At 46.7% G+C, this 25,271-nt stretch overlaps 1 protein-coding gene across 1 annotated transcript; it reads left to right on the forward strand.

The window, feature by feature from the left end:
* Nucleotides 1-215: 215 nt before the first annotated feature.
* Nucleotides 216-18,987, forward strand: LOC126516416 (nucleoside hydrolase-like). The gene is made up of 5 exons (XM_050166541.3): nucleotides 216-5,800; nucleotides 7,093-7,399; nucleotides 8,929-9,065; nucleotides 11,750-12,393; nucleotides 18,436-18,987. The coding sequence occupies exons 1-4, from the start codon at nucleotides 5,537-5,539 to the stop codon at nucleotides 12,080-12,082; spliced, it is 1,041 nt and encodes a 346-aa protein (XP_050022498.1). The 5' UTR covers nucleotides 216-5,536; the 3' UTR covers nucleotides 12,083-12,393; nucleotides 18,436-18,987.
* Nucleotides 18,988-25,271: the final 6,284 nt, after the last annotated feature.

Consider the following 25,271-nt stretch of genomic DNA (forward strand, 5'->3'; position numbering starts at 1 on the left):
AAACGATCTACCCTACAGATAATAGGCCTTACGTTTAGCTCAATAGGTAAGGACGTTTCAGCAAATGTTGCTATTATGGACTCTGCCGGCACTCGAATGCCGTCAACCACCGTGTTGCAGCTACGCCGAAACAATGCCCGCGTCAGCTGTGTGTAAGTTCTCTAGTACTTCCTGAGGAAAGCAAGATGGGTCCGCACCACGAACAATACCCTTTGTACATGCCAGTTGCTCCACGATGAAAGCACTCACCGGTAACTACGCGAAGGTTGTGCATCGGAGCAAGACACACACAAGCCAGATCTAAGGATTTGCAGACAATTCCCCTTCTACCAAACGATCTGACCTCCGAAATTTCAAGATAGTGGCTAGTAGCTGTGTGCAACTGTTCGTGAATCACTTGAGCATTCTTTATTTTGATGGCCCCGTAGCCAATTGGCATGAACACCACGGGTATGTCACGTAAGACATTCCGAGTGAAACCTTCCAGGGTATAGTTATGGACCGGCAAGCTGGCAAACCAGACTGCCGACCCTCCCCTACGGGAGTTAAAGGACATCGCGACCCAATACACAGATAAGCTCAAAAGGTAACTGAAGTAACGAGAAGCCTGGCCAATTACCCACTCACGGGAACACTTGGTTGGCTTCAGCGAGGAACGAACCGCTTGTACTTCTGCAGATCAAGAAGCTATTTTTCTAGCTTTCCGACCAACACGATCGCTGGCCTTCTTTTTCTGCCTCTCAGCTGTTCAGCCTCTCTTCTCCAGCGCACGATTTCGACGTCTTATCGGTAGGAATGACTGAATGAAAACGACTAATAAACAGTTATTCCTACACTGGCCCGGCAGCGTCTCGTCCAATTGCCTTCAAGAGCACAGGTAGGTTGTTGTTGCCTCAGAGTCTCGTCCGATCGTTGAAGAGCCCATGGTCATTTGCCTTCTTATTCGACGATGATGGTTTTGATACGTCCTCTGACCTTTGATACCGAATGGTAATCATGACAATGACCACAACGATTGTGGCAGGTACCTGCCAAGGGGGACTCACCAGGAATCTGGTGGTCAGACAAAATGCATTATTAGAATATATATTCAAGGCTAAATATAGTAAATCCAGAAAAGAAACTTCGAGTCTGATTGATCACCCCGACGCAGACGAAGCAATGTTCCGTATGATTGATGATGGTGATGATTAAACTTCATTGAGGGCAGACGAAGTGAAAAAAAAATAAATAGAATTTACTGAAAGGACACAGAGAAAAACACACGAATAAAAGGACAATAATTGTAATATTAGAATTTTGTCTGCTGGAGATGCAAAGAACGCTCTCTACAGCAGTTTATAGATTCCTTCGAGTGTGAATTAGTGTGCATGTTCAAAAGAGAAATAACGGCACAGATGTCAAAATTTGTCAAAAACGGGCAATCGTTCACCGCCCTGTTCATGGCCGATCGCCCAGGGTTGCACCATTTCACTATAGAATTGCAACGATAGCAACACTCAGTTTCTGTTTTGCACTTTTGCGAAGGCCCGAAGCTAATCGCATCTTCATGTTCGAGGCTGACGATTGTCTTTAACTTACTGCTGAGGCTAAGGGCTGCTTAAAACTACGCATGAAAAATCGGACACAGTGCTTACAAATTCAAAGGGGAAATGAACTTCAGAAGGGCACGCATTTGGGCTGGTTGGTTCACGATTACGAGCAGGAAACGGCGCAGACGACACGACGAAGAGAAGGCTAAAAGCAACAAAACGAGAAGAATCGCCTCTGCGAGCAAATCCACTGACCTCAAAAGCCCCGCACCACTTCTGGCGGCCAGCTGCTGCTACGAGGAGATACCGGAACAACCGTAGAACTGAAACTGCGACTGTCATTGAACACTTCGCAACGGCCGTATACCCTTACAAAAAGCCTCTTTAAGTATTTTCTAACGACATTTTACAGGCAATGTGCCACCTGGTATGCATAAAACGTGCAGACAGTCTGCAGACTTTCTGCTGTCTTTGTCACCTGCCTGCTACCTGTTGGCGTGCATATTACAGCGAAGTTGTTAGCCTCTCGTTGGTCGGTGTTTTTCGTGTCCATGTCCGTGGAACAAATGTGGGCCGACCCCGGAGGTAGTGGAATAATTGGCTGACCTGCGGCGGAGGTGACGCACGCCTTTAAGCACTCGGCAAAGTGAAGCGAAAAGTGCGTACATTCTTTAGAATCACGCATACAACATAGAACAGCATTCGTTTCAATAAAGAGCAGGCACAAAACAAGCATCCGAACCACATAATTGATGATACGGTGCTCCTGAGAACAATGCGAAGCACGCAGCAATCCGCGCATGCGTTTACTGGTAAAGATTACTGTTGCGCAAGCTGTCGCGGCGACGGCAGCTTCCGACGTGGGGAGTGACGTCACTAGCCTTTCGCATATAAAATAACCAGCCTAGCAACTGATTTCACTGTTGTCGCACCAACGCTCTGGGTAGGCAATGCATAGCTAAGGTTCCCGAGGAGCAGCGTGAATACGAGGAGCTGCAAAAGGGAAAAGAAACGGCAATATGACCAGCGGCGGCGTGTTGCCAAAATTGCCATTAGTACCATTAGTACCATTAGTGCCATTACTACCATTACTCTAAGGCAATAAAGCGTTGCATGCCCGCCTCAGCAGTTGTAGTGGTGGTTAATTGCAACACCTTCGCGCCACATCCACTTTCGCAGGGCCGGGATGGCGACTCAATTTTCTTTTCTGCGTTAAATCTGCAGAACTTCTGTATTCACGGGATGCAGAAAGTTCGCGGAACCTACATTTAATTAGAAATAATTAAGCGAGAATCAGAGTAGAAAATTGCTTGCCCTCTAGCGATTTCCCAACAGAGAGTTGAGGTCACTCCCATGAGTGAAAAATTGGGAGCGAGGGCTCACAGCCGCGGGCCACATCTTGAAGAGCATACACCTTGAGATGTTGCGAATGCAACACTTTAATGGAAGTAAATAACCACAACACAGACATGACAAATGTAGATAATACGACGACGAGTCGAGAAACGCTAAAGGCAGAACTTCGAATTCCATTGAACATCCTATACGCACGCGATGCACACAACAAGGAGCAACACCAATATTATATAAATAATAAATTGCCACCATTCTGCGAGTCTCGAATAGGCCTAGTTAACAGCTGTGGTATTTTAAATTATGACCCATCAGCTCACGCAGGCAAGATCTGTCTCTCTGAAATTACCGCAAGGCATAAACAAAAGCAAGAACAAAAACTGTTAATTGAGGGTTGCAAAGAAACGAAGTCAGTGGCATAATTTTTCAAAATCAGCATGCCATGCTTTGGGAGCCGCAGCGATTTCAGATAGTGGCGTCATTCTCGGCGGAAACGTAGTGCGTCTAGTACTGCCAGCAAAAAAAAAAAAAAGAAAAAAAAGAAAAAAAAGGAAATGAAGGTGCGCGTTTGATCGCAAATTTACCTTCATAGGAAGTAGTCGCAAAATACGATGAATTCATTACACAGGGACAAGGATAGTAGTAACCGAAGTAACCTAAAAAAAAATGCGGAGTGAGCGTGGTGGTCACAGATGTTGCGCTCCTAATCGCGAGGTCGCGGGTTCATATCCCGGCCACGGCGGCCGCATTTCGATGGGAGCGAAGTGCAAAAACATGCTTGTCCCGTGCATTGGAGGTGCGTTAAAGGTCCCCTGGTGGTCAAAATTAATCTGGAGTGCCCCACTACGGCGTGCCTCAAAAATAAAATCGTGGTTTCGGTTTAAATGTGCGGAGTGATACATTTCTTTACACCGTGCCACTTGACGGGCGCGCAAGCGTTGCCATTCAACTGTCTCAGAGTCCCTGTGTAGGTATACTCGTCAGAAAGCCTGCAGGATATAACATATATATACGGGACAACTACACAGAGTTGCACATTGTTTGCATACCTAACCCCGAGAAAGTCTGCCGGATGTAACTACACAAATTGTGCAGAAATTCTGTATACCCAGAGATGAGAAAGACAGCAGGATATAGGCTATACAGGGAAACTACACAAGGTGTTCAGAATGTCTGACTGCTCAGGCCTCAGAAAGTCAACATCATGAGCTCTACGGGAAGGCCACACGACGTATGCAGAAATCGTGCCGATTTCGTATACAGGGAGGTCAAGTCTATCTACAACAAGGTGGCATGAGTGGCAAGTAGCCTACAGAAAGTCTACAAAAGGTTGCACCCGTTTTTGTTATGGTGTGGATCAAACGTACTAGTGGCGAGCCTCTATGCTGCAGCTCTTGTGATCTTAAAGCTGAATACGACTCAGTCTCAACGAAATAGTTGGGTTTCTTGCATTTGCGCTGGCGTTTCTTACGAAATATCTGTGCATTGCGTGCGCAGTCTGAAGTTATAGCCTTACAAATAAAGGGCGGCGTAAAGTACATTTTATGAAAAACAAACAAACAACGACCAAAAAAAACGCAAAATAAACTGCACAATGATTCGATTCAATCCAGGCCACACCAAGATTTTCTAAACAGCTTTAATTCTTTAGTTTATTGCGACACTAGCTAGAATAAACAAATGAATAAATGTTTATGTAAGTTACAATCCGAAATACAAGGAGCTCTGCGCGCTGGAAGTGCTCACATTGAGGGAGATGTTCATAAAGGAGCTTTTCTACGCGTCTGGGGAGAAACATTGTCATACGCACCGTGGAAAAAAAAAGGCTTGCACTCTGTGTGACTTGAGTACTACGTCTAGTGGTGCGTTGTGGATTTGTGGTGATATCATTGTGGTACGCTTGAAGTGTTTTTTTTTTTTTGCTTATCACCCCTGATAGCAGAACACGCGCTTCAGCAATCAACCTTATCACCTAGGGTCTACAGGCGCTGACACCAAGCTGCTACGACCGCTATCGCGGTTTTCAAACCTAGTTTCCTTTTTTACTGTTTCAGGAAAACGCAGGCGCTGTCATTATCGGCTCAGTTTTATCTCACAATGACGGATAGATAAGAAAACCGACACAAACACTAAACATGTAGCGATAGGAAGAAAAGGCGGGACGGGGCGTCGACGGGACAAGTAGCAGATGATGCCAGCTAAGTTAACGTCTCTGTGGCCTAGAATCCGCCGGTTGCAACAACAACACTGAATGTTTCCGCTGTACTCTCTGTGTGGCCTCCTGTTTGGAGGAAAGTCCGCGGCGCGCTGTTGACGGTCAGGAGTGGAGAAATTCGCGACCTGCGCCGAGATTTTGGGAATCATCTGCGAGTTGTTGGTCCCCGGCACTGGCTGCTCAGCTTGTGCGGAATTTTAGAGATCGTCTAGTTTAGCGAGCAGCTGTTTGCTGGCTTCGCTTTAACGAGCGACTCTGTGACACAGCCTAATTGAGACTAGACGAGAAGAAGAGGAAACCAGTCGAGACCTTCTTCTAGTGAACTTGGCGTTCAAGACAACTTGTCCAAACACTGCAAAGTCCCTCCCTCCGCCACTCCCTTCCCACATCTATTCTATTTTCACTCGTTTAGCTTTCGCAAAGCCGGAGGAATCCGATGACGCCGAAAATCTTGTGGTTCTTTGTCGCCTCGCTGGGAGCATCCTGCCATGTCAACGAGTCGGCCTGGGTTGGTTCGACCACGACAAAGCGCACTCTTCTGCTGGACGTGGACACGGGCGTAGACGACGCCCTGGCCATCGGTCTCGCCTTAGGCTCTGGTGCGGACGTGGCGGCCATTACTACGGTGGCTGGCAACACCAGAGTGGACTCTGCGCGAAACAACACGCTGCGTGTGCTCCGGGTCTTCGGCAGGACAGACGTAAGTTGCGCGAAATTTCGCGTGGTCGGACGTGACGTCGTAAGTGGTTGTGGCAGTGCGTAAGGCGAGTAGACGTGCATCGCGGGGACATAAGACAGATAAAAGCGTGAGCATTCAGGTACCGCCTTGTTGCCAGTACCACTCGCTTGCCCCCTTCTGTCTTGCTTAAACATCCCTGAGAATAGAAGCAGACATAATTAAATTGTGGTATGCCAAAGCTGCGTGTGTCCGCAACCTGTCCTTTTAGTTATGCGTTTCCCAACAAACCCATGTTTTCGGTCTCTTAGGCGTGATATCTTTTTTATGTGGCACTGCATGCTTGCCAATTCGGCAGCCTCATGGAATGGTACACTTTGTTTTGTTGTAGCCCAGCCTGTCTTTCGTTAGTTTTCTGCGAAGCATGTAATCCGTTGCTGGCACTTCCCCAGTGACGATTACCCTGAGTATCTGAAGTGGCGTCCTCCGGAAAAGTTGGCCTCGAGAAAACCATAGCTTGTCCCGATATAGAACGATTCTGTAACGTGGATTCAATCGCCATGTTCATTCACGAATAAATTGAACTCACGTGACAGGGGCGAAGAGAGTGCATAGAACATATCTTACAGGCCTCACCTTTATCGTTCTTGAACGCCAAATGAGCAAAATATGACACATCATAGCAGATTACCAAGGTATATTCCTGCTATCGTCAACTGTGAAGCTTCGTCGGGGGTTTGTGACGTGCTTTCCTTTCCTGATCGTATTATGCCTTAAACTGAGTCGTTCAAACCTTAACCATTCTTGGTCCGAAAAATTGTTTGTGAAATGAGGTCGTTGAATTCAGTACATCTTAACGAGAAGTGGAAGGGTAAGAGAAGTAACCCTTATTGCAGTTTTTCGCATTAAATGAGTGCCAACCTTCACTATTTCGGCACCTGGTAGAGAAAACACGTTTATTGCAACTTCTGATTTTGGGATCATAGTGCGTGATCAATAGCCACGAATTGACACGCCACTTAAGAACGTTATGCATCTTTAGGCGGGTTTCAAAGGTGTCGCGTAAAGACCTAACATGAGTGTGCACCCATTTGTAGGCCCATAAGGATTGAGAGCAGTTAAACCGGTATTCTGCCCACTATAGGCATACGTAACGTGTACATCATTCGGATCGATTTAGTTTCTGAGATTGGTTCTTGGTTTTGTTGTTTCCCTGTACGTCCAACACTGCTCTCAAAGCGTTACACGATTCCTGTAGGGGATCACTGCACCAGGCAAGGTTAAAGACTACAAAGCTCGTGGCGCGCATACCGCAGATTCCCGTCTACCGAGGAGCCGACCGACCTCTCGACGGCGACTGGAAACACGAGGAGCACTACTTCGGCCACGACGGTTTCGGTGAAGTGTCCGCGCACTACGACGTCGGGGTGAACGCCGCGGTGACCGCTGGAGACGACGGCGCGCCGGCAGCGTTGAAGATCATCGAGCTCGCGCGGGCGAGACCCGGACAGCTCACCCTGGTGCTGCTCGGACCACTGACTAACGCGGCCATCGCTCTCCTGGTGGACCCGCACTTCACCAAAGGCCTGCGAGAGATGGTCATCTTGGGTGGCAACACACAAGGTATACCCAGTTCTTTGTTTACTTTGTTACATAGGGAAGCGGTTACGGTCTGCCCAAAAAGGACCATACAAGCAAAAATCAGCAAACAAAAAATAGTATGCAGAAAAACGGCTTCGTTATACAGTCCTAGCTAAGCAATTCTTGAAGATTCTCTTTGTCAGCCATGACGGCAGTGTGCGCAGATGATTCCAATTATCGGATATTGGTGTTACGAATGACTCATAAAAAGGCGTTCTTGTTTTTTTATGATGTAACTAAAGATTAAATTCTGGACTTTTTACGTGCCAAAAGCGCTGTATGATTACGATGCACGCGTTTCGAGGCTCCGAATTAATTTTGACCACCCGGGGTTTTGTAACGTGTACCCAATGCATGCGGTACACGGGTGCTTTTGCGTTTCGCTCGTGCACTTCGAAATGGGACCGCCGCAGCCGGAATTTGGTCCTGCGCCCTCGCGATTAGCGACGCAAAGCCCAAGCCACTACGCCACCGCGGTGGGTCTATGATGCAATTCCAACCTTGTGACGATGACCTGACATGACACCCAATGGGGAGCAAGAATCAGTTGGTCGTTCAGAGAATAATGGTGAAATATACATTGCTTAGAATAGAGACATATCCTGAAATCTCAGGAAACGAATCTTCGGGCAGTGGCTGTGAAGAAAGAGGGAAAAAAAAAGAACAGAAAATAAACTAGGAGGTAACATGACTATGAGGCCAGGAAGTCATTTTGCATAAGCCAGCTTCCTCTTTCTATGCTCATATTAGTGAGTTTTAAATTTTGCGTACGCGAAGTTAGGGGACGCAAACCGACTGGATTTCAAAAGAACGCAAGAATGTATACAAAGGACCACAACGCAAGCCGGGCGTGATGTTTTGTGTACGCAAAGGTTGCTTTGGGTATAGCCAAATCCCGTTTGCGTACGCAAAATCTGAAACTCCCTATTTTTACTCGCTCATGAATTAGGGCAAAGAGCATCCCTTACGCAGTTTTTGAGCTGCCGTTTCTTTTTTGTTGCTTTTAGTTGCGTCAGATATCAGATTCCTTCCTCTATGCAATGCAGCTGCCAAAGCAACACCCATGAGGCCACTAAATGCTACCGCTTTCTCATAAATTGACATGGTCGCGAGCGGCGGTGCTTTGTCTATAAATTCTTTCGTGTATTTTATTTCAACTAGAGCTTCAGCTTGTCACATGCCGTTATTTCTCAAGTTTGCCTTCGTCCGTGACTGTGGCAACTGTATGGGCCTAGCCTGTTGTCAGAATCAGTTTAACGGGACATGTATTCGTATTGTTGAGATACTTATTTCTTGAGTTGTATATGCGCACCCACGTTTTAATCATGTTCATTTTCAGTAACAAGGATGCAACTTTCTGCATTTGGCGGTAATAAAGCGCACCTATTCCGGCCACCGGAGCCCTAATTTATAGTTCCCAAGGCCAGAGACGTGCTAGGGCAGTTCTTCATTACTTCCGCATTGTTGTTGCATTGCGGGAGTGCTGTCTAACAACGTTGCGTTTACCGCAGGCAGAGGTAACGTTGTGCCGGGTGCGGAGTTCAATTTCCACACTGACCCTGAAGCTGCGCACATCGTCCTCCAGAGGGCGCAGTGTCCGGTCATCATCGTGCCATGGGAAACATCCCTTCTGTCTATGCTTCCATGGGTAAGAAACACAGACCAGGTTCAATCGAAGCATGGCATAACCCCAGACGCTGAAAGCCTTTTCAATGCTAAATTTTGCCTGCTTAAATCTTAGTTTCCACAGAAACATTGCCGGTGTCATCAGCATCATTATTACATGTCGGCTAGTTTTCACTCGTCCTGCCATCTTTTAGCCTTCTACTTAGCCTACTTGGTAGACTGCCCTGGGAAGGTGCTGGTGACGGGTTCGATTTCTGCCGGACCATGACAAAATTTTCTTTCTTTTCAAGCGAAGCTTGTATTGGCTCACGAGTAGCGTTATCGTAGTCACGCTAAATAACTCACTTACTCCCGGAGCAGAGCAACTGCGGGAAAGGGCAGTTTGATGAGTCTAAAGCTGCATCTGCGTCGGAGCGTGAGTCATTGGCAAGGATTCCAGCTGCATAGGCGCGTGCTCACGCCACGCCCGCAACCAATCAGAGTCGTTTCCCTTCAGCCGGGGAGTGAAAGGGCAGGAAATGGTTTTGCGCGCGCTGCACCGGCTGCGTTTCCGTTCAGTTCAGTCGCGGAAAACGGATTGGACGGCCACGCGTTGTGCGTTCCCCCGAGGAACTGGCAGCCTTCGACGAGCGGCGACGAGCACTGGCCTGTGAAAAGGTTGGCCGTCGGCGCGCCAATCCAGCCTTTGAGCTGCCCGAGCCCAGGCAATACGACAGCAACGAGAAGAAGATACCGAGGAACGGGAGGCCGAAGCAATCCGGCACCGTTACTTCTGGGTTACTCAGCCGTGACGAAGGTCAGGTGCACGCAGGAAAAACTTCGCTTGCCCCCATTTTCCGCTAGGAGAAGGGTTAGTCATTTTTTTCGGGTCATCATAATAGTTTAATGCCCTTAATTTACTTCTACAGTTGTGTCAAACTGATCAAACATAAATGCTTATGTGCTGAACTCGACAGCCCTTATTTAGGCAAGTATTGAAACTATTAAATTGGCAATATAATTGGCGTCGAAAGCATAAAAGTTAAATTCTGGGGTTTTTACGCACCAAAACCAGGATCTGATTATGGGACACGCCGTAGCGAGGGACTCTTGGTCAATTTTTTATCATCTATGGTTTTTCACCGTGCACTTAAATCTAAGTACACGATCATTTTGGCCTCCGTGGAGATGCTGCCATCGCGACCGGGAGTCAAACCCGCGACCTCGTCCTTCACAGCACAATACCATATAGCCGCTAAGCCACCCTCACGGGTCATTGAACGTATAACGTGAACATTTAGATATACATCTTGTTTGCATGAAGTAACTCTCCGTGACTACAATTTTTTTTGCATCAGCTTGAGCCACACTTAGGCTTGAATCGTGAAACTGCTCGAACCAGAGATAAATATATACAAATGAAAATCACAATACACATGTGTATTTTACTTCAGTATACGCCAGTTTTAGTACTGAAAACTAGAGTGCATTATAGAGGGCTTGACAGCGATCACTTTCAAAAATTTTTGAAGGTGTCCTTTGGCAAACAGCACAATTCTAGTTCATGAGGTGGTCTACTCGAAGCGGCGGACAATACTTGCACAAAAATTTGAAATGCATTATCGACTATTTCTTAAAAGAATGACAAATTAACTTCTTAACTAATCACTTTATGGTCATATTGCAATTTACAAACTCTAGCCATGGATTTCGCAGGGCGGATCCATTTGGAACGAATCCTCAGGATGACATCAGCTCCGAGATGTTTAGTCACGAAATTTGCGGAGAAATGCATTGGCGTTCCAATTACTTTCCTGCTTGAATGCATAAAACGACGTTTTGTTAAGAAAGAGAAGAAAGGGGGTTAACCGAGGGGCCCTATTTTATTAATCATATTACGAGAAGCCAACAGACAAGAACACCAAGGAAAGCGTAGGCGTGCGATGCGAAGACGTGGGATCGTTTCCCACTTGCGACAAGTTGTTCTTTTCATCCACTTTCATTGGCATTAATTTATCGTTTCTTTACTTCAATTAGTAAGTACAAGTAATCTCCCCTACGATTTCCTTGGTGTCTTTGTTTGTGGGCTTCTCATGACATGTTTTGTTAAAAAAGTAATTTGTGCCTGCGCAGGTGCTGCTTTGAGGTATATATAAATTTTCCCACTGACAAGTTAAAGGGACGCTAAAGAGAAAAATGACTTTTTCTGCATCAGTAAATTACCTTTCTACAGCACCGAAAACACCACTCTTACCACGATAAGACCCTTGGTAAGCCAGAAAAAGCGCAAGAACGAAAGACGGATAGCGACGCCTCCTTGACGTTCCCGCACCTGGTGGCTGTAACGTCATGAATTTTGATGGCATCTTGTAGGTCCTACCCAATTATATGGTGGTACAGATTCACTACATTGTGTTCCAAAGGAACGAAATATTACACATGGCAAGTGTCGGGAACCTTTACTCAGCCAATGCGGCGAAAATGCGAAACCATAATTTGGAATCGCTGACGTCACACTGACGTCCGGCGTCGAGGTTTCGGCGCGAAACTCAAATACTGATACTTCGATCTTCATTTTCTCATCCAATAATCGAACTATTATTTTGAAATGACTGCCCGCAGGGTCCTCCAACAATGCTTTATTAGTCTAAACTGATTTATCGTTTCGCTTTAGTGTCCCTTTAGGAGTTGTTTCACCTGCTCACTCGCCGCCCCTTACCGGCGCAGCCTGCCTACCAGGACGTGGTCCTCAAGAACAGCTCGAGGGCGCAGTTCCTGGCCGACGTGACGTGGCACACACGCCGGTGTTGCGGAGCGGCCGAAGAAGAAGGCTTCAACGTGGGCGACGCACTCGCCGTGCTGGCGGCGCTGTCACCGGAGTCCGTGGCCGACTCCGTCGATCGCCGCGTCGCTGTCGAACTGTCCGGCCACCACACCCGCGGCCAGCTGGTGCAGGCCTGGTCGCCCACGATGCTGCCGCACGTGAAGCGGGCAGTGAAGCTGGTGCGGAAGCTGGACCGACGCCTCTTGGCTCACTACGTGGCCATGGCGTTCTCATGAGGGTGCGTGGAGGCCAGTTTCTGCGGGTTAAAACACCCCGACCTACAACGGGCTCTTTTACACCGGCGCACTCGCGGAGATTGCGCGATCGAGTCCGGTCTCGAGAGGACCGTTCGTTCGCAAATAATGGTTATCTTATTTTTCTTGTCATTATTTTTTCGTCTGCTTCGATCGAAGCTCGTGCCACTCTTGAAGAAGAAAACGACCGTGTTCGTTTGAGCGTCTGCAACGGACTGATCGCGTCCATTTTCTGTCATCCCCAGCGCACGGCTTCAAGACACAGCTCGGTGGACACGGCCTCGACATGATGTGTAAGCCATTTGCGCTTTTCGCTATCGGTGTTTGGCAGTCACTATCTGTGTTTGGCACTGTGAACAAGCACCAACCACACGGAAGTGATTTTCTATCGTATTATCGGTTTTCAGATGGGTCCATATCACGTTGCGCTTTAGATAGCCTGTTATAACACGACTGAGACGCGCACATTTACCCCACTTTACCCGATTTGCAGTACCCGCCGTGGTTGCTCAGTGGCTATGGTGTTGGGCTGCTGAGCACGAGGTCGCGGGATCGAATCCCGGCCACGGCGGCCGCATTTCGATGGGGGCGAAATGCGAAAACACCCGTGTGCTTAGATTTAGGTGCACGTTAAAGAACCCCAGGTGGTCAAAATTTCCGGAGTCCTCCACTACGGCGTGCCTCATAATCAGAAAGTGGTTTTGGCACGTAAAACCCCAAATATTATTATTATTTGCAGTATGTATCTAATCTCTTTCACCCAATGAACCAAGTTGTTTGCTAGCTTGGGCCACTAGGAATGCGCCCATGTCTCCTTGCCGAGCAGACAACATGGGCCACGGTATGCAGGGTGTGCCACGTAACTTGAGACAAACGTTAAAAATATGCATATGCCACGTAGCTGACCCGAACAAAGGTAATGTTGTTTGCCGTTGCTTGGAGATACTCACACTATTATTTGCATCCAGCTTAACCGTCTTAATTAATGAATTGTCGTCTTAATTATTATACTTAGATGAAAAGTGTTAATGATAAAATTGTAGAGCAACACTAAAAACTCCCGATACAGCTTTCTGTTGCCCATTACGTGCTACATAAAGTGTTTTTCCCGAGCGTAAAAGAAGCCCGCGAATACGCGCAAAATGCCTCGAGCAGCCAGTCGGGCGCCAATTTTGCCTGTATTCGCGGGCTTCTTTCTCGCTCGAAAAAAAAGGCAACACTTTTATGCAGCATGTAATGAGCAGCAGAAAGCTGCATCGGGCGTTTTCATGTTGCTCTACAATGTTAACATTCGCCCTTGCCATGTAATTATTAAGTGCAATGAAATGTAATTAAGTCTGCTTGCACGCTCTACGCGAATAGTGTTGCACATTCTCGAACGCACCCGAACAACATTGGTTACTAAAGAAGGTAGTACGTTGAGACATTTGTAAACAGCGGACGGAATCGAGCCGCGGTTTAGGGTCAACGACCGACGACCATGCTCACAGTTATCGTCATGATCCGAGTGCTGCTTGCCTTACCGGGCACCATGTTCGCGCAGTAAAAAGTTGGATTCCCGGACCTTGTAATTTGCTACGCTGGGTTTTACACCTCCGAATTCTGATTCAAGCACAGGAACAGGGGCGTAGCCAGTGGGGGGGGTCCCGCCGAAATTTTTCCGTGCTGTCATTCACCGCCAACGAAAACAACCCTCGACGCCGGAAATCATGCTGGATTTTGTCTAGAATGTCGTTTTCTCGCTCGAAAAAACATTTCAGCTCGAACATTGCGAAATCAGGCTGGATTTCGCGGCAGCGCACATGCGCCGGGACTCGCATAACGCAAGGAGCAAAATTTCAAGCGCGTTTTGATGGCGAGTGGGCTCGTCACGTCACCTCGCGGAGGCCGCGGATTCTACGGGGCGCATTAATTTCAATGCCGCATCTTTATGGGTATAAAGTTCTCATAAACTTTTGATGCGAAAGCGGATTGACAGTACCAAAATCGTGTTTTATTTAGATTTTCAATTTAGGAACGTTGTGCATTTAATGTTGTTATAAACATTTGACGCCAAACGTGGATTGTTATTTTTTTAAGTCGTACATCGGACCATACAATTAGACAAGCCATACGGACACACTATCAGACAAGTTGACAAAGCACGCAGCGAGGTCCGATGAGACGAAGCATTGTGGTGGTTCATTTTCGCTGTCATGTCACAGAAAAGAATATCAACTTTCTTTTTTCCACCTGCGCCAAAGCATCCATGTCAAGATTCCAGGAAAGGCAACTACGTTCTTATTTTTCTACTTTGACTTTTATTCGTGAGGACACATTGAGCTTCTTCAATATTTTTGTTCTCGCTACCCGGGGGCTGCCCCAGTCAGCCAGAGCGCATGCGCCTTTCTCGTGTTGCCGCGACGACCGCGCGGAGCACTTTCTCTGGCCGAGTGGATTTTCGCCTGGCACAGATTTGGAAGCTTTCTGGCTAGCAGACGAGAAGGAGAAACGACGGTCGCTCGCCGCCATCACTGCGGGGACTCGACGGCTTGCAACGCGTTCGCTTGAGCGCAACTTCTCCGGAAAATTTTGCCTCACCGGTGTAGGATACCGAGCAGTATGCGTTGTTAGGATCGGCCAGCAGCTATTTCAGCCCGCTGCACGTGTTCCGATCCAACCGGGACGCTGGCGCACTTCAGAGAACTGCGGATAACCGGCAGCCACGTGGCGAGGGATCAGCTCAGGGGAGTTCTCGAGGGGAGGTAATTGGCGGAACCTCCCCATGCACTTTTCGAGACACCAGACAATGTGCTACCCGGGCTGTCACCCGGGAGGGCTCCGAGTTCGACGAAGCAGGCTTTGTGCGCAACAAGACAACGCCGCCCTGTTCTGCTATGAGTGGGGGAATTGCCGCGGGAACGCCGACGAAGGCTCCTTCCCACGCGCCGACCAAGACGCAAGACAATGTGCTACCCGGACGCGCTACCCGGACGGCTCAGAGTTCTACGAAGCCCCTCTGACGTCGGCTCCGGACCATTGCACCTATGTGTGTGTGTGTGTGCGCGCGTGTGTGTGAGCCCTCCTCCTCCAAGTCGAGAGCCCGCCTCCTCCAAAAGGGCGGGTCATCTACAATGACGTCGAACTATGACGTCGTGCGGAGTGCTTATAAGCAGCGATTGTCGGCTGCTAGAGTGTGCTCGTTGTCGTGCTCGAAATGTATTCGTGAGCTGTGTGCTCGTAAGCTGTTTGCTCTATGCTCGTCTTGCGGGCCCCATTTGGGAGTCACGCTAGACTGTCGATGTATCTCATGTTCAACTGTAAATAACATGTAAATAAATCCTGTTCTCCTAAGTCCCGGCGAAGAGTCAAGCTCCTTCCTACAGCTACGACTGCCAAATCTTACATCTGAATGGCAGCGGTGAGATCGGCCTACAGCTCGTAGATCGTCCGACAACTCTAACAAATGGTAGCAGCGGCGAGATCGTCCGACGAATCTTACAGCGTATGGATCTCTGTGGACCAAGCCGTCTCACGTTTTCTTCGATATTCCTTCGGTAGCCACATTAGCTGCCCAAAGTAGGCATTCGATTGTGGCCAACAAGCTTTCCTTGGCGCTATTTTATTTTCTTGACCCCGCCCCCACAAAAGAAAAACAAGAAGATATTACGGCGCAGCAAATTATAGCATGCTGAAAATTTTGTTACTTCTTGCGGAAAGTAATGAACAACGGGACGCTACAGTTGCCGGATACACTTACTATATTATTACGATATCAGTTATGTGGATCTACAGGCGCATTCCTGCCGTAGCCCTCATGTCCCGTATAAATTCCAAGGGCGATAACATCGTGACAGTGCGCCGCATGCTGTATGTGCGAGTGAAAGCGTAGAGGGGGGATGCATGGCATGGGTGAGCCGACGATGGTGGCTCAGTCTTGTGTGCGCAAGGGAGAAAAGCGGGGAGGTAGCGTGCTACCTGCTGTCGCGCGCGATACATCAAGGGGAGTGGAGGGAGGGGGTGCTGTGCTCTTTGTATATCGGATTTCGCAACATGTTTATTTGCCTTGTTTGACGCATTATATACAGTGACTTTTTCTTAGATACATACATTTATTGGAGACTTATACGTACATTTAAATATCTTGTTGCGAGGGTTTGCGTATACGTGCAGTGAATTTTGTTTCCAGTGACACTCTTTTGCCCTTTATCAAGCTGTGTCTTCGCATTTTGTATATCCCATTGTATATTCTAATTTCTAATTACGAGGACGAGTCAAATGAAAATGAGCTAACCCACCTCACGCAATAATGGTTCGGTTCTTTATGTGCGAGGCATGCGCGTAGCGCAGGGGCATCTCTCATTTAGAAAAGCGATCGACGCGCAGGTGTGAGGATGAATGTTCTTTAATGCTCTCATACATTGGGTTAAACATTGTTGCGTGGCATAATGGACACTCTAAAGGTTGAACAGCGTGGTGTCGTGAGGCCTTTGACAACTGAAGGTGTTTCCTAAAAGGAAATTAGTCGCCGTATGGCTGCCGTGTACGTTGAACATTGCATTTCATCGGCCACTGTGGAGCGTTGGAGCAAACGGTTCAAAGAAGGACGTGAAAGTTGGAAAGAAGATCCAAGACTGGACTAAAGACACCGTGCAATCGCTCCCAACACAGTTGCCAAGTTTGATGAGCTGATTAGACAATAACGGAAGATAAGCATCGATGAACTGACAGAGCCTGTGAACATCAGTCACGGTTCGGTTCACACCATAATTAATTAACATCTCGGTTATCGGCTCTTGTGTGCGCAATGAATGCCCAAGATTTTGAACCACTGCCAGAAAACGAAGTAGTTCGGCTCTGCCTTGATCCATCTGATCCTGTATCACTATGAGGGTGACGACTTCTTGTCTGCAGTTGTGACCGCGTACGAATCATGGAGCTACTACTACGAAGCTGAAACACGACGGCAAAGCTTACAGTGGAAACATTCCAATTCACCGCCCCCAAAGAAAGCAAAGGCCGTCATTGCCGCCGGAAACGTATTGCTGACTTTTTTTTTTCGATCGTCAGTGGCCATTACTGCTCGAATTTGCTAATCCTGGAGAGACTATCAATCGTTTCGGTATTTTGAAAAGCCGGATCGGTTGCGTGTCGCAATCAAGAACAAACGACGTGGAAAATTCAGGATTGGGCTCATCTTGCTCCACGACAATGCCCGTCCTCACGTCGCTGATGTGGTTAACATAAACGGGCAAAGTTGAAGAGCGAAATGCTGCAACATCCGTCATACAGCCCAGACATGTCGCCTGGTGACTTCCACATTTTGGAGCATTTGGAAAGAACAGCTCAAGGGAACCAGATTTGTGTCGGACGATGACGTGAAAGAGTCAGAGACTTTTTGAACCAGCAACCCACGGGGTTTTATGAGACGGGAATCGCGTGACTCGTCATGGAGAGTACATTTTAATTAAGTACCCCGTTTGTCATATATTCGCATTGGCTCACTTTCATTTGAGTCGCCGTCGTATATATTGCAGAATTCCTGCTCTTTATATGTGCTCTCTGTTGCGACTATAATTCCGGTGCAATTACTCCCAATACACGACCGGTGATAGGTGCTCCTGTGCAATACATTGGTACAAAGGCGAGCATTATTGAGATTTTCCCCTGACCGTGTCATATGTACAAACATGTAAACAAAGTTCTTGAACGACAAAGTTTCATTAAAATATTTGTCCTCAACTTGTTCGTTTCAGAGCTCTTACATTTTTCATATCAGCGGCATGCACTGCTTTGGGGGTCTCAGACTGATATAGTTCTAAAGTTCGTGCGATATTATCTTTACTTATTAAATAGGCAGAAAATATGGAAGCATTGATATCAGTTATTTCGGGCACAATTTCGAGACATACGAGTACATTCTTTTATGAAAAAATACATGTTTTACTTGTATTGACACTGCACAGCGTTCAAGAAGAATTCGTTAGCAGCATCTTTGGCAATGACAATGCAGTTATTATTCACGTATTTAATCCCTCGACAAATTCAACAAGGAGGAGGCCAACCTGCTACGTCAGCTTCCCCCCCCCCCCCCCCCCCCCCCCACTGCTCAGGAAGCATAAGGCATAGGCTACACTAGCGCTCTTGGTAGGCTGGAACGAGTTCTCGCGCAGTCATCGATAGCTCAGGAAATCAATCAGTAGATATGTGCTGCACGGCCAGAAGTAAAGGCGAGCAAGCTGTGATCTTCTCTGATGTAGAACTCTGTTCGGGCATCACAGTGTTAATTCGCACTTCTTGCAGTGTTCCCTGTTGTTTGCCCGTCACCGTTAAGACGTGGCCTCTCGTTGGCGCAGCTAGCCGCGACCCGGAGTTCAAGAAGCTCCAGCTCGAGATGATGACCCGGTATCCGTGCTACGTCCGTAGTGACGCGACGCGCTCACACTCCTCGAAGATGCCGTACGGAAAGGACTCGACCGCCGATGTCGAACAGTCGTTCGGAGAACCGCAGGACGAGACGCAGGTTCCCGTGGCCGCGTCCTCGTCGCAGATGCTGGTGCAGTCACCGCGGGCATCGCGATCGCAGCATTACGAAGTGCCACCGGGACGGAGGCCGTCGCAACTGAGCCGCGAGGACAGGTCGGACTACAGGGCCCGCGTACGTCGGTACGAGCAAACAACGAACTTTGATGAGTTTCCAGTGGGATAGTGGTGTGGTGGGCTTGCGCAGCTAGTCTGAGATATATGGAGGTAAATGCATCGCGTGAAATTGCGCGAAAGAAAAGTACTGCAGTCGCAAATTTTTCGGGCAGGATTAAACAAATAAAGACTTACCTGTACAAGCGTGTAAAGTTTAGGTGAATAGTCGAGCAACATTGTTTCCGAGAGAAACAGCTCGGAATGAGACGACTTATCTTAAACCAACTAATGAGGTTTTGCTTTTTCTCATTCATTTGCGTATGTATGTATGTATGTATGTATGTATGTATGTATGTATGTATGTATGTATGTATGTATGTATGTATGTATGTATGTATGTATGTATGTATGTATGTATGTATGTATGTATGTATGTATGTATGTATGTATGTATGTATGTATGTATGTATGTATGTATGTATGTATGTATGTATGTATGTATGTATGTATGTATGTATGTATGTATGTATGTATGTATGTATGTATGTATGTATGTATGTATGTATGTATGTATGTATGTATGTATGTATGTATGTATGTATGTATGTATGTATGTATGTATGTATGTATGTATGTATGTATGTATGTATGTCTCCCAACTAAATTCAGTTACCAGTTAGCGCCCTGTTCCTTGTCTGTCCTGAGCTACCGCGAAAAACCTGTTTGACAAATGGAAGAAGCAAACCGATATATACAATCTCCGCTGTCTAAGGCGGAATTCTTTGTCCTTACTTCGTATTAGAGGTTGGATTGCGCAACATTTTTACGAGACACACAGAAGAGACACACACCACAGAGCGCTTACAGAAGAGACACACACCACAGAGCGCTAATATGCGCTAATATCTAATATGCTATACCAACACGCCCAGTCGTCAACCTTGGCAAGTTTCCTTACTTCGGTCCTTTCTATTCATCTATAGTGCACGCGAACACACAATGCACAGACAGGCCCACACGCACACACGCAGGTACACACGCACGTGCCTGTACACGCGGGCACAAGGACACAGGAGGCACATAAGATAACACACAGCGCAGCGTTAGGATATGCCATACGGTTTTCCTCCACCTGCCCTGCTCAGAGTCCGATAGCTTTATCTTTCAGAAAAACCTGCACATACTAAGCACAAGAAATAAATTTGACAGAAACAGTTAAGACCGCTTACGCGTGGGAATGCGAAAGCATTATAGTCACTTGGGCGAATCGTTTTCGATTTATGTTTTCGGCATTCATTAAAATTCTTTGCCGATTCGGTGTGCGTGTGTTCTCATATACGTTGGCCACAGACCTGCTTACTTTATGCACTCGTGAAGTGGCGTCCATAGTCCGTCGCAGTAGACAAAGCACCGGTGAAATCCGAAGAGCAGGTGACGCGCGAGTGGCAGCGCGCTCAATTTTTTTTTTTTTACACTCATGACGTGGCGCCACCTCCTCCCCATTGGCTGCGCCGTCAAGTGGCCAAATGATGCACGCACTAGGCCACACGTTTATTCAGCCAGATGACTGCGGCGTGACGTGGACACACGCATCCCGCATAGCCTTTACTCAGCCGGAACCGTGCGACCGTGAAACCGTGAAACCCCCGTGGCCTGGGCGAAGCCTCCTCGTCTCGCCCCTCTCCTCCCCCCCCCCCCCCACCCCGCCGACGCCCGTGTTCGATACCCACCCAGCCCGAATTGCACCAAATTTTCCTTTCAAAGCCATTAATTTACTTTGTTTACAGGAACCTCTCTGAGAAAGCAGACGTGAATTCGAGTATTTTTGACGCGTACTTACTCTTTGCGCTGTCGGCCATTTTTGGTACCATCGCTCGGTCACGCCGCCGGATTTTCGCTTAATGGGGCATATAATGCTTTCGCATTAAACTTCGCTTTACGTAGACCAAGTAAATGAGTATTGTTTGATTTTCTGCTACCAAAGTGGGCCTAGCCAGGTGACGCTGTTTGCTCGCGTCTATTGTGGACCAGATAAAGTTGTTTCACTCACTCACTCACCAACTTGGTGAGCTCGTCTGCCGGTTTCGTATTCAGGAAACGGGAGAGAGACAGCCGCCACTCCAGGGAGCTCGCCAGAGACTGCGTCATCATCGTCCTTCTCATGGCCCTGTTCCTCCTGCTCATCTTGTTCCTTGCCAGCCGGGGGTACTTCGGTGGTACGATCTGCGATAAGATTTGGGTATCAAGGGCGCACCAAATAGCAACACTATAATCAGTTTTGAAACTGTAAAATGCAGTGACAAGGAAGCTTGAGGACTCCTATCCAAATAGATGGAACGCAGAAATCGTTCTGCTCAGCAACCACTGTACCGAATTTGATGAAATTTGTTGCATTTAAAGGAAAAAGTTAAAATCAAGTGACTGGCAGAAGCGAATTGTCGATTTAGATTGTCACATTTTAAATAATTTCGTTGAACATTGCAAAATTTAAAGAAGTGAACGAAATTGTCGACATTACAGTTATGTAACTCAGGGGTGATACAATAATTCTGAAAACTGTACCTAATAATACATCTGAAGTGCACAGAAATGGTCAACTTACACAGCTCGGAATGATTCGATTATTATGTGAGTAGCATTTTTGCAAAACTGGTATAAACATTGAAACAAATTCGTGACAGTTGTAGACAAATATGTCGAATTTGTTCGCTTTACATGTTTTAACTGACGCGGTTTACAGAACCGCGGTATCTGTTTTTGCTGCAGAGTTACGAATTTGTGAACTGCTTGCTTCTATTTTCTTTGAAACTTGTCAATTTTCGGCAATATTTGTAAAGACATTCATGCTCTTAATCAAAACCCCGTTTCTTACAATCATTAAAATTTATTTTCTTCTCTCAAATGCTACACATTTTATTCAAATCGGTCCCGCGGTTGTCTCATAAAAGCATTTCTTGTTTTACATATATCTGAAGAGCGGAACCCGAGTTAAAGCTTCCTTTTAAGATAGAAGAATTTTTGTTTTTCGTTCAGGAAATGGAAGGAGGCTCGACACAAAAGCGAAATCATTTTCCTGGAGAAGTTCGAGCCCCTTTTACATGGAAGTTAACGCGTATAACAAGTATGTTTAAAGCATACATTCCGGCCAGCAACATCTGAGTACAAAAGAAATTATGTAGGTCCTACCCACATGCGGGGTTCTGAGAAGCAAATTTTTGGTGAGACGGTTAAAGAAATGCCATGCAACTGATCATATTCTGCACAGCGTGTTGTATTTGTACAATATCGATTAGCTGCCTGCCAGTGGAGACGGCAGGATGCGGAGACCTCCACCACGTAACTCCCGTCAACGCGCATTACACTGCCCCGAAATCGGCCCCTTTCGCTATGACACTGTATCCAGGGTCGGCACGCCCATCAGACCGGGCCTAGCCTGTAGATAGTGCAACAGTAAACTGAATTTTACTCGGCGAAAGACCAACCAAGTATAACACGCCAAACCCCAAAACCGAGAAAAGTAGGCATAGAAAGGCTTGCTTAATTAAAGGAATTATGCTATTGCTGACGAATAAGTGTTGCAGTAGGCATATTTAAGTATAATTCGTTTTATGGCTGAATAATTTGATAGAAAACAAGGCCAGCAGTCAGGACATCTGCAAGGGCAGTAAATATGATAGTGCGGTGTTGCGTATGAGTGCGACACTAGACCGCTAGAACTATACACAAATTGTGCCCAGCTCACTCATATTGCGATCATCTAGATACAGGTTTTGAGTCTCGGTATCATCACGATGCGTCAGTTTTTCATACACACAAAAAGAAAGAAAGACAATATGTCGCCTGAATATCTGCGTTACGTTCGGCCATTACCATGTCACTTGCAAAACGGTCTTTCACGCAGCCATCGCTGTATGAAAAAAAAAAAAAACGCACAAACTTAAAGTGACACTAAGCAGAAAAACTAAACCAGTTCAGGGAGTTAAAGTATTCATTCGGAATAATATTTTCGTATGTTTCAGGATAATATAGGTTGATAATTCGAAAAAAAAATTAACGTGCAACTTTCATTTTTCGGAAGAAATGTGCCAAAACCACAGCGCAGGCACGTCAGTGTGACGTCACAAGTTTCGATATATTTTCTTGTATATGGGCCGTGGTGGAGCTAGCAGTTCAGCCTTTTGCTCATTAGAATACAATGTACTCCATCTTTATCGATGAACTAACTATAGTCGGTGACAACATAATTTACTACAAGCTCCCCACACGAAACGCAGTGCACCTACTGCCCTTCACCTTCGGAAGAGTGCCCTGCCAACTGGAATCTTTTGAGAGCCTAATAATTGTACTCTGCTAATGTAAATGCTAGGCTAAATGTAGAATAAAAGCTTGCTGTTTCATGCTGAAATATTATCTTTGGCTGAGCACTGATGTCAGGATCAGCCATAGCATTTGCCAAGAAGCTGAAGTGTCTTCCTAAAACCAGTGACACAAAGAGAGATCTATACTGTGAAAACGGCCGTTTTAAACCCGCACAACGGCTTGACGTCAAAGAAATAAGCGAACCTAATTGGCTGTCTCATCTATGAAAAAATGTGAAGCATTAAATTTAGGTCGCGGCGAAATAACGCTACCAGGGGACATTAAACAGACCGAGCATATATATGCAAATACTAGGTATCAAATTTTGTACAAGTGGTGTTTCACCTCACACGTGGCGAGACATTGTCAGCTCCATTAAAGAACAGTCAGAAGCAGTGACTGCGTCGCCACTGCCGCTGGCAGAAAGGGCTTTCTTCATTAAGAACGTATTGTGCAGTAAACTGTGGTTTGCTGCAAGGGTAGCTCTCCCGCCGTCACCAACAGTACGAGTAGCAAACTCACTTCTTTCTTATGGTTCTGGCTAAACAAGTCGCAATACGTAGCGCAGCAATTTTTGCGTCTGCCAAAATCCAGCGGAGGATGGAGCTTGCCGTGCATAGTTACATTCGGTAGGCTGTTGTGCACTAAAAGTACATGTGATCTACTTGATGATGATGAGTACCCTGGTAGGCCACTGCTCCTTTATTGGCTGGGCCATTACCGTCGAACGCTTATGCCGCCGAGTACAGGCAACTTGCTTCCGACGGCGGTAACGCCAGCACCGCAGTATGCGGCGGCTGCGCGCTTGCAAAGCCAGCTTGTACAACTAAGAATTACAAAGTGGCGTGCGACACCAGTTTCCAGGCTTTGTGAAATGTTGTGTGAGACAGCTGTACCTCCACGGACAGCTACTACACAAACATGGACAGCTGTGCTTTCACCTGATTTGCCCTCTCAAGTGAAGGATTTTCATTGGCAATATCAGTGGGGCATTCTACCTACAAGAGACAGGCTTGAACGCTGGCATATGGTAGCGAATGATAAATGCATATATTGCGCACAAACAGAGACGAACGCGCATGTAGTAAAGGACTGCGTTGTAGCACGCACCTTCTGGAAGCTAGTTGCAAGAATATTCGGAATATCCATCGTGTGGCCACCACAGCGCCGAGATCGGTTTGCGAGTCTCGTCTACTACAGCGCTAGCTACGTTTTGTGGTGCTTCCGTAACATCGCAGAACGATCTCGACAGTCAAATAGAGCAATGTACCCCAGAATGCGGAAACTACGGGTAATAATATGGGGTCATCTTGAAGAACAGTTGTTCAAACTCGGTGAAGCCGAGTTTCTTCGCCGCTGGTCTACGCGGTACAAAACCGTCTCCCGAGGCAAAGTATTTCTACAGCCAGAATAATGCTCAATTCTGTTGTCTGAGTTCAGACTATCTGTATGTGCCCCGGGTACCTTTCATAAATTCGAGGCCGACAATAATGCTTTTGCGTGGATGCGGTAATGAGTTTTGTTGTTGTTGTTGTTGTGTGTGGCAAAGCCAGTGTCAAGCAGACACCATTTATTATTTCATTTGTTAATGTGTTTTGTTTACATCAAGTATGATGTATTACATGTGATGTACCTTATATTGTACTTTTCGTTCCTACCACAGTTGTAAGCGTGCCTACGGGTGAATAAATTTCCTTGGCATCTATACAAATTGTGTTCGAGTTGGACAGGCCCGAAAAGACGCCCTCGAAATTCATGACGTCACGCCAGCTGTTGGGGAAGCTGGGTGGCGTCGCCATCCGCCTTTCGCTTTTGCGCCTTTTCTGGCTAACTATGCCTTCTCTGGCGACAAAAGAGGCTTTATTGGCATCGTAGGAAATTAATTCACTATAACGCATCTTGGCTTATCCTCCGATTTAGTGCCTATTTATTGTTTCTGCAGCGGAAAGCTTATCTGGAACAGTAGGTGCGTTTGCTCTATGTCCACGAAGAAGTGTCGTGAAAGTCAACGCATGGATCTGCGAATGAGCAGACGAACCCATTTAATTATCTAGCTATTCACTGTTTACAATGGAAAACTTTTTTTACAAAGCATTTGTATTTAGAACAGAAATTTCATTTGTACCTTCTACTTCTTAATGAGATAAGTTGTGCAGGAAGCTAGACAGGCTAAGCGAGTTTCATTTATAAATAG

This window comes from Dermacentor andersoni, chromosome 3, assembly GCF_023375885.2.
Source record: "Dermacentor andersoni chromosome 3, qqDerAnde1_hic_scaffold, whole genome shotgun sequence".
In the NCBI taxonomy this organism is placed as follows: domain Eukaryota; kingdom Metazoa; phylum Arthropoda; class Arachnida; order Ixodida; family Ixodidae; genus Dermacentor; species Dermacentor andersoni.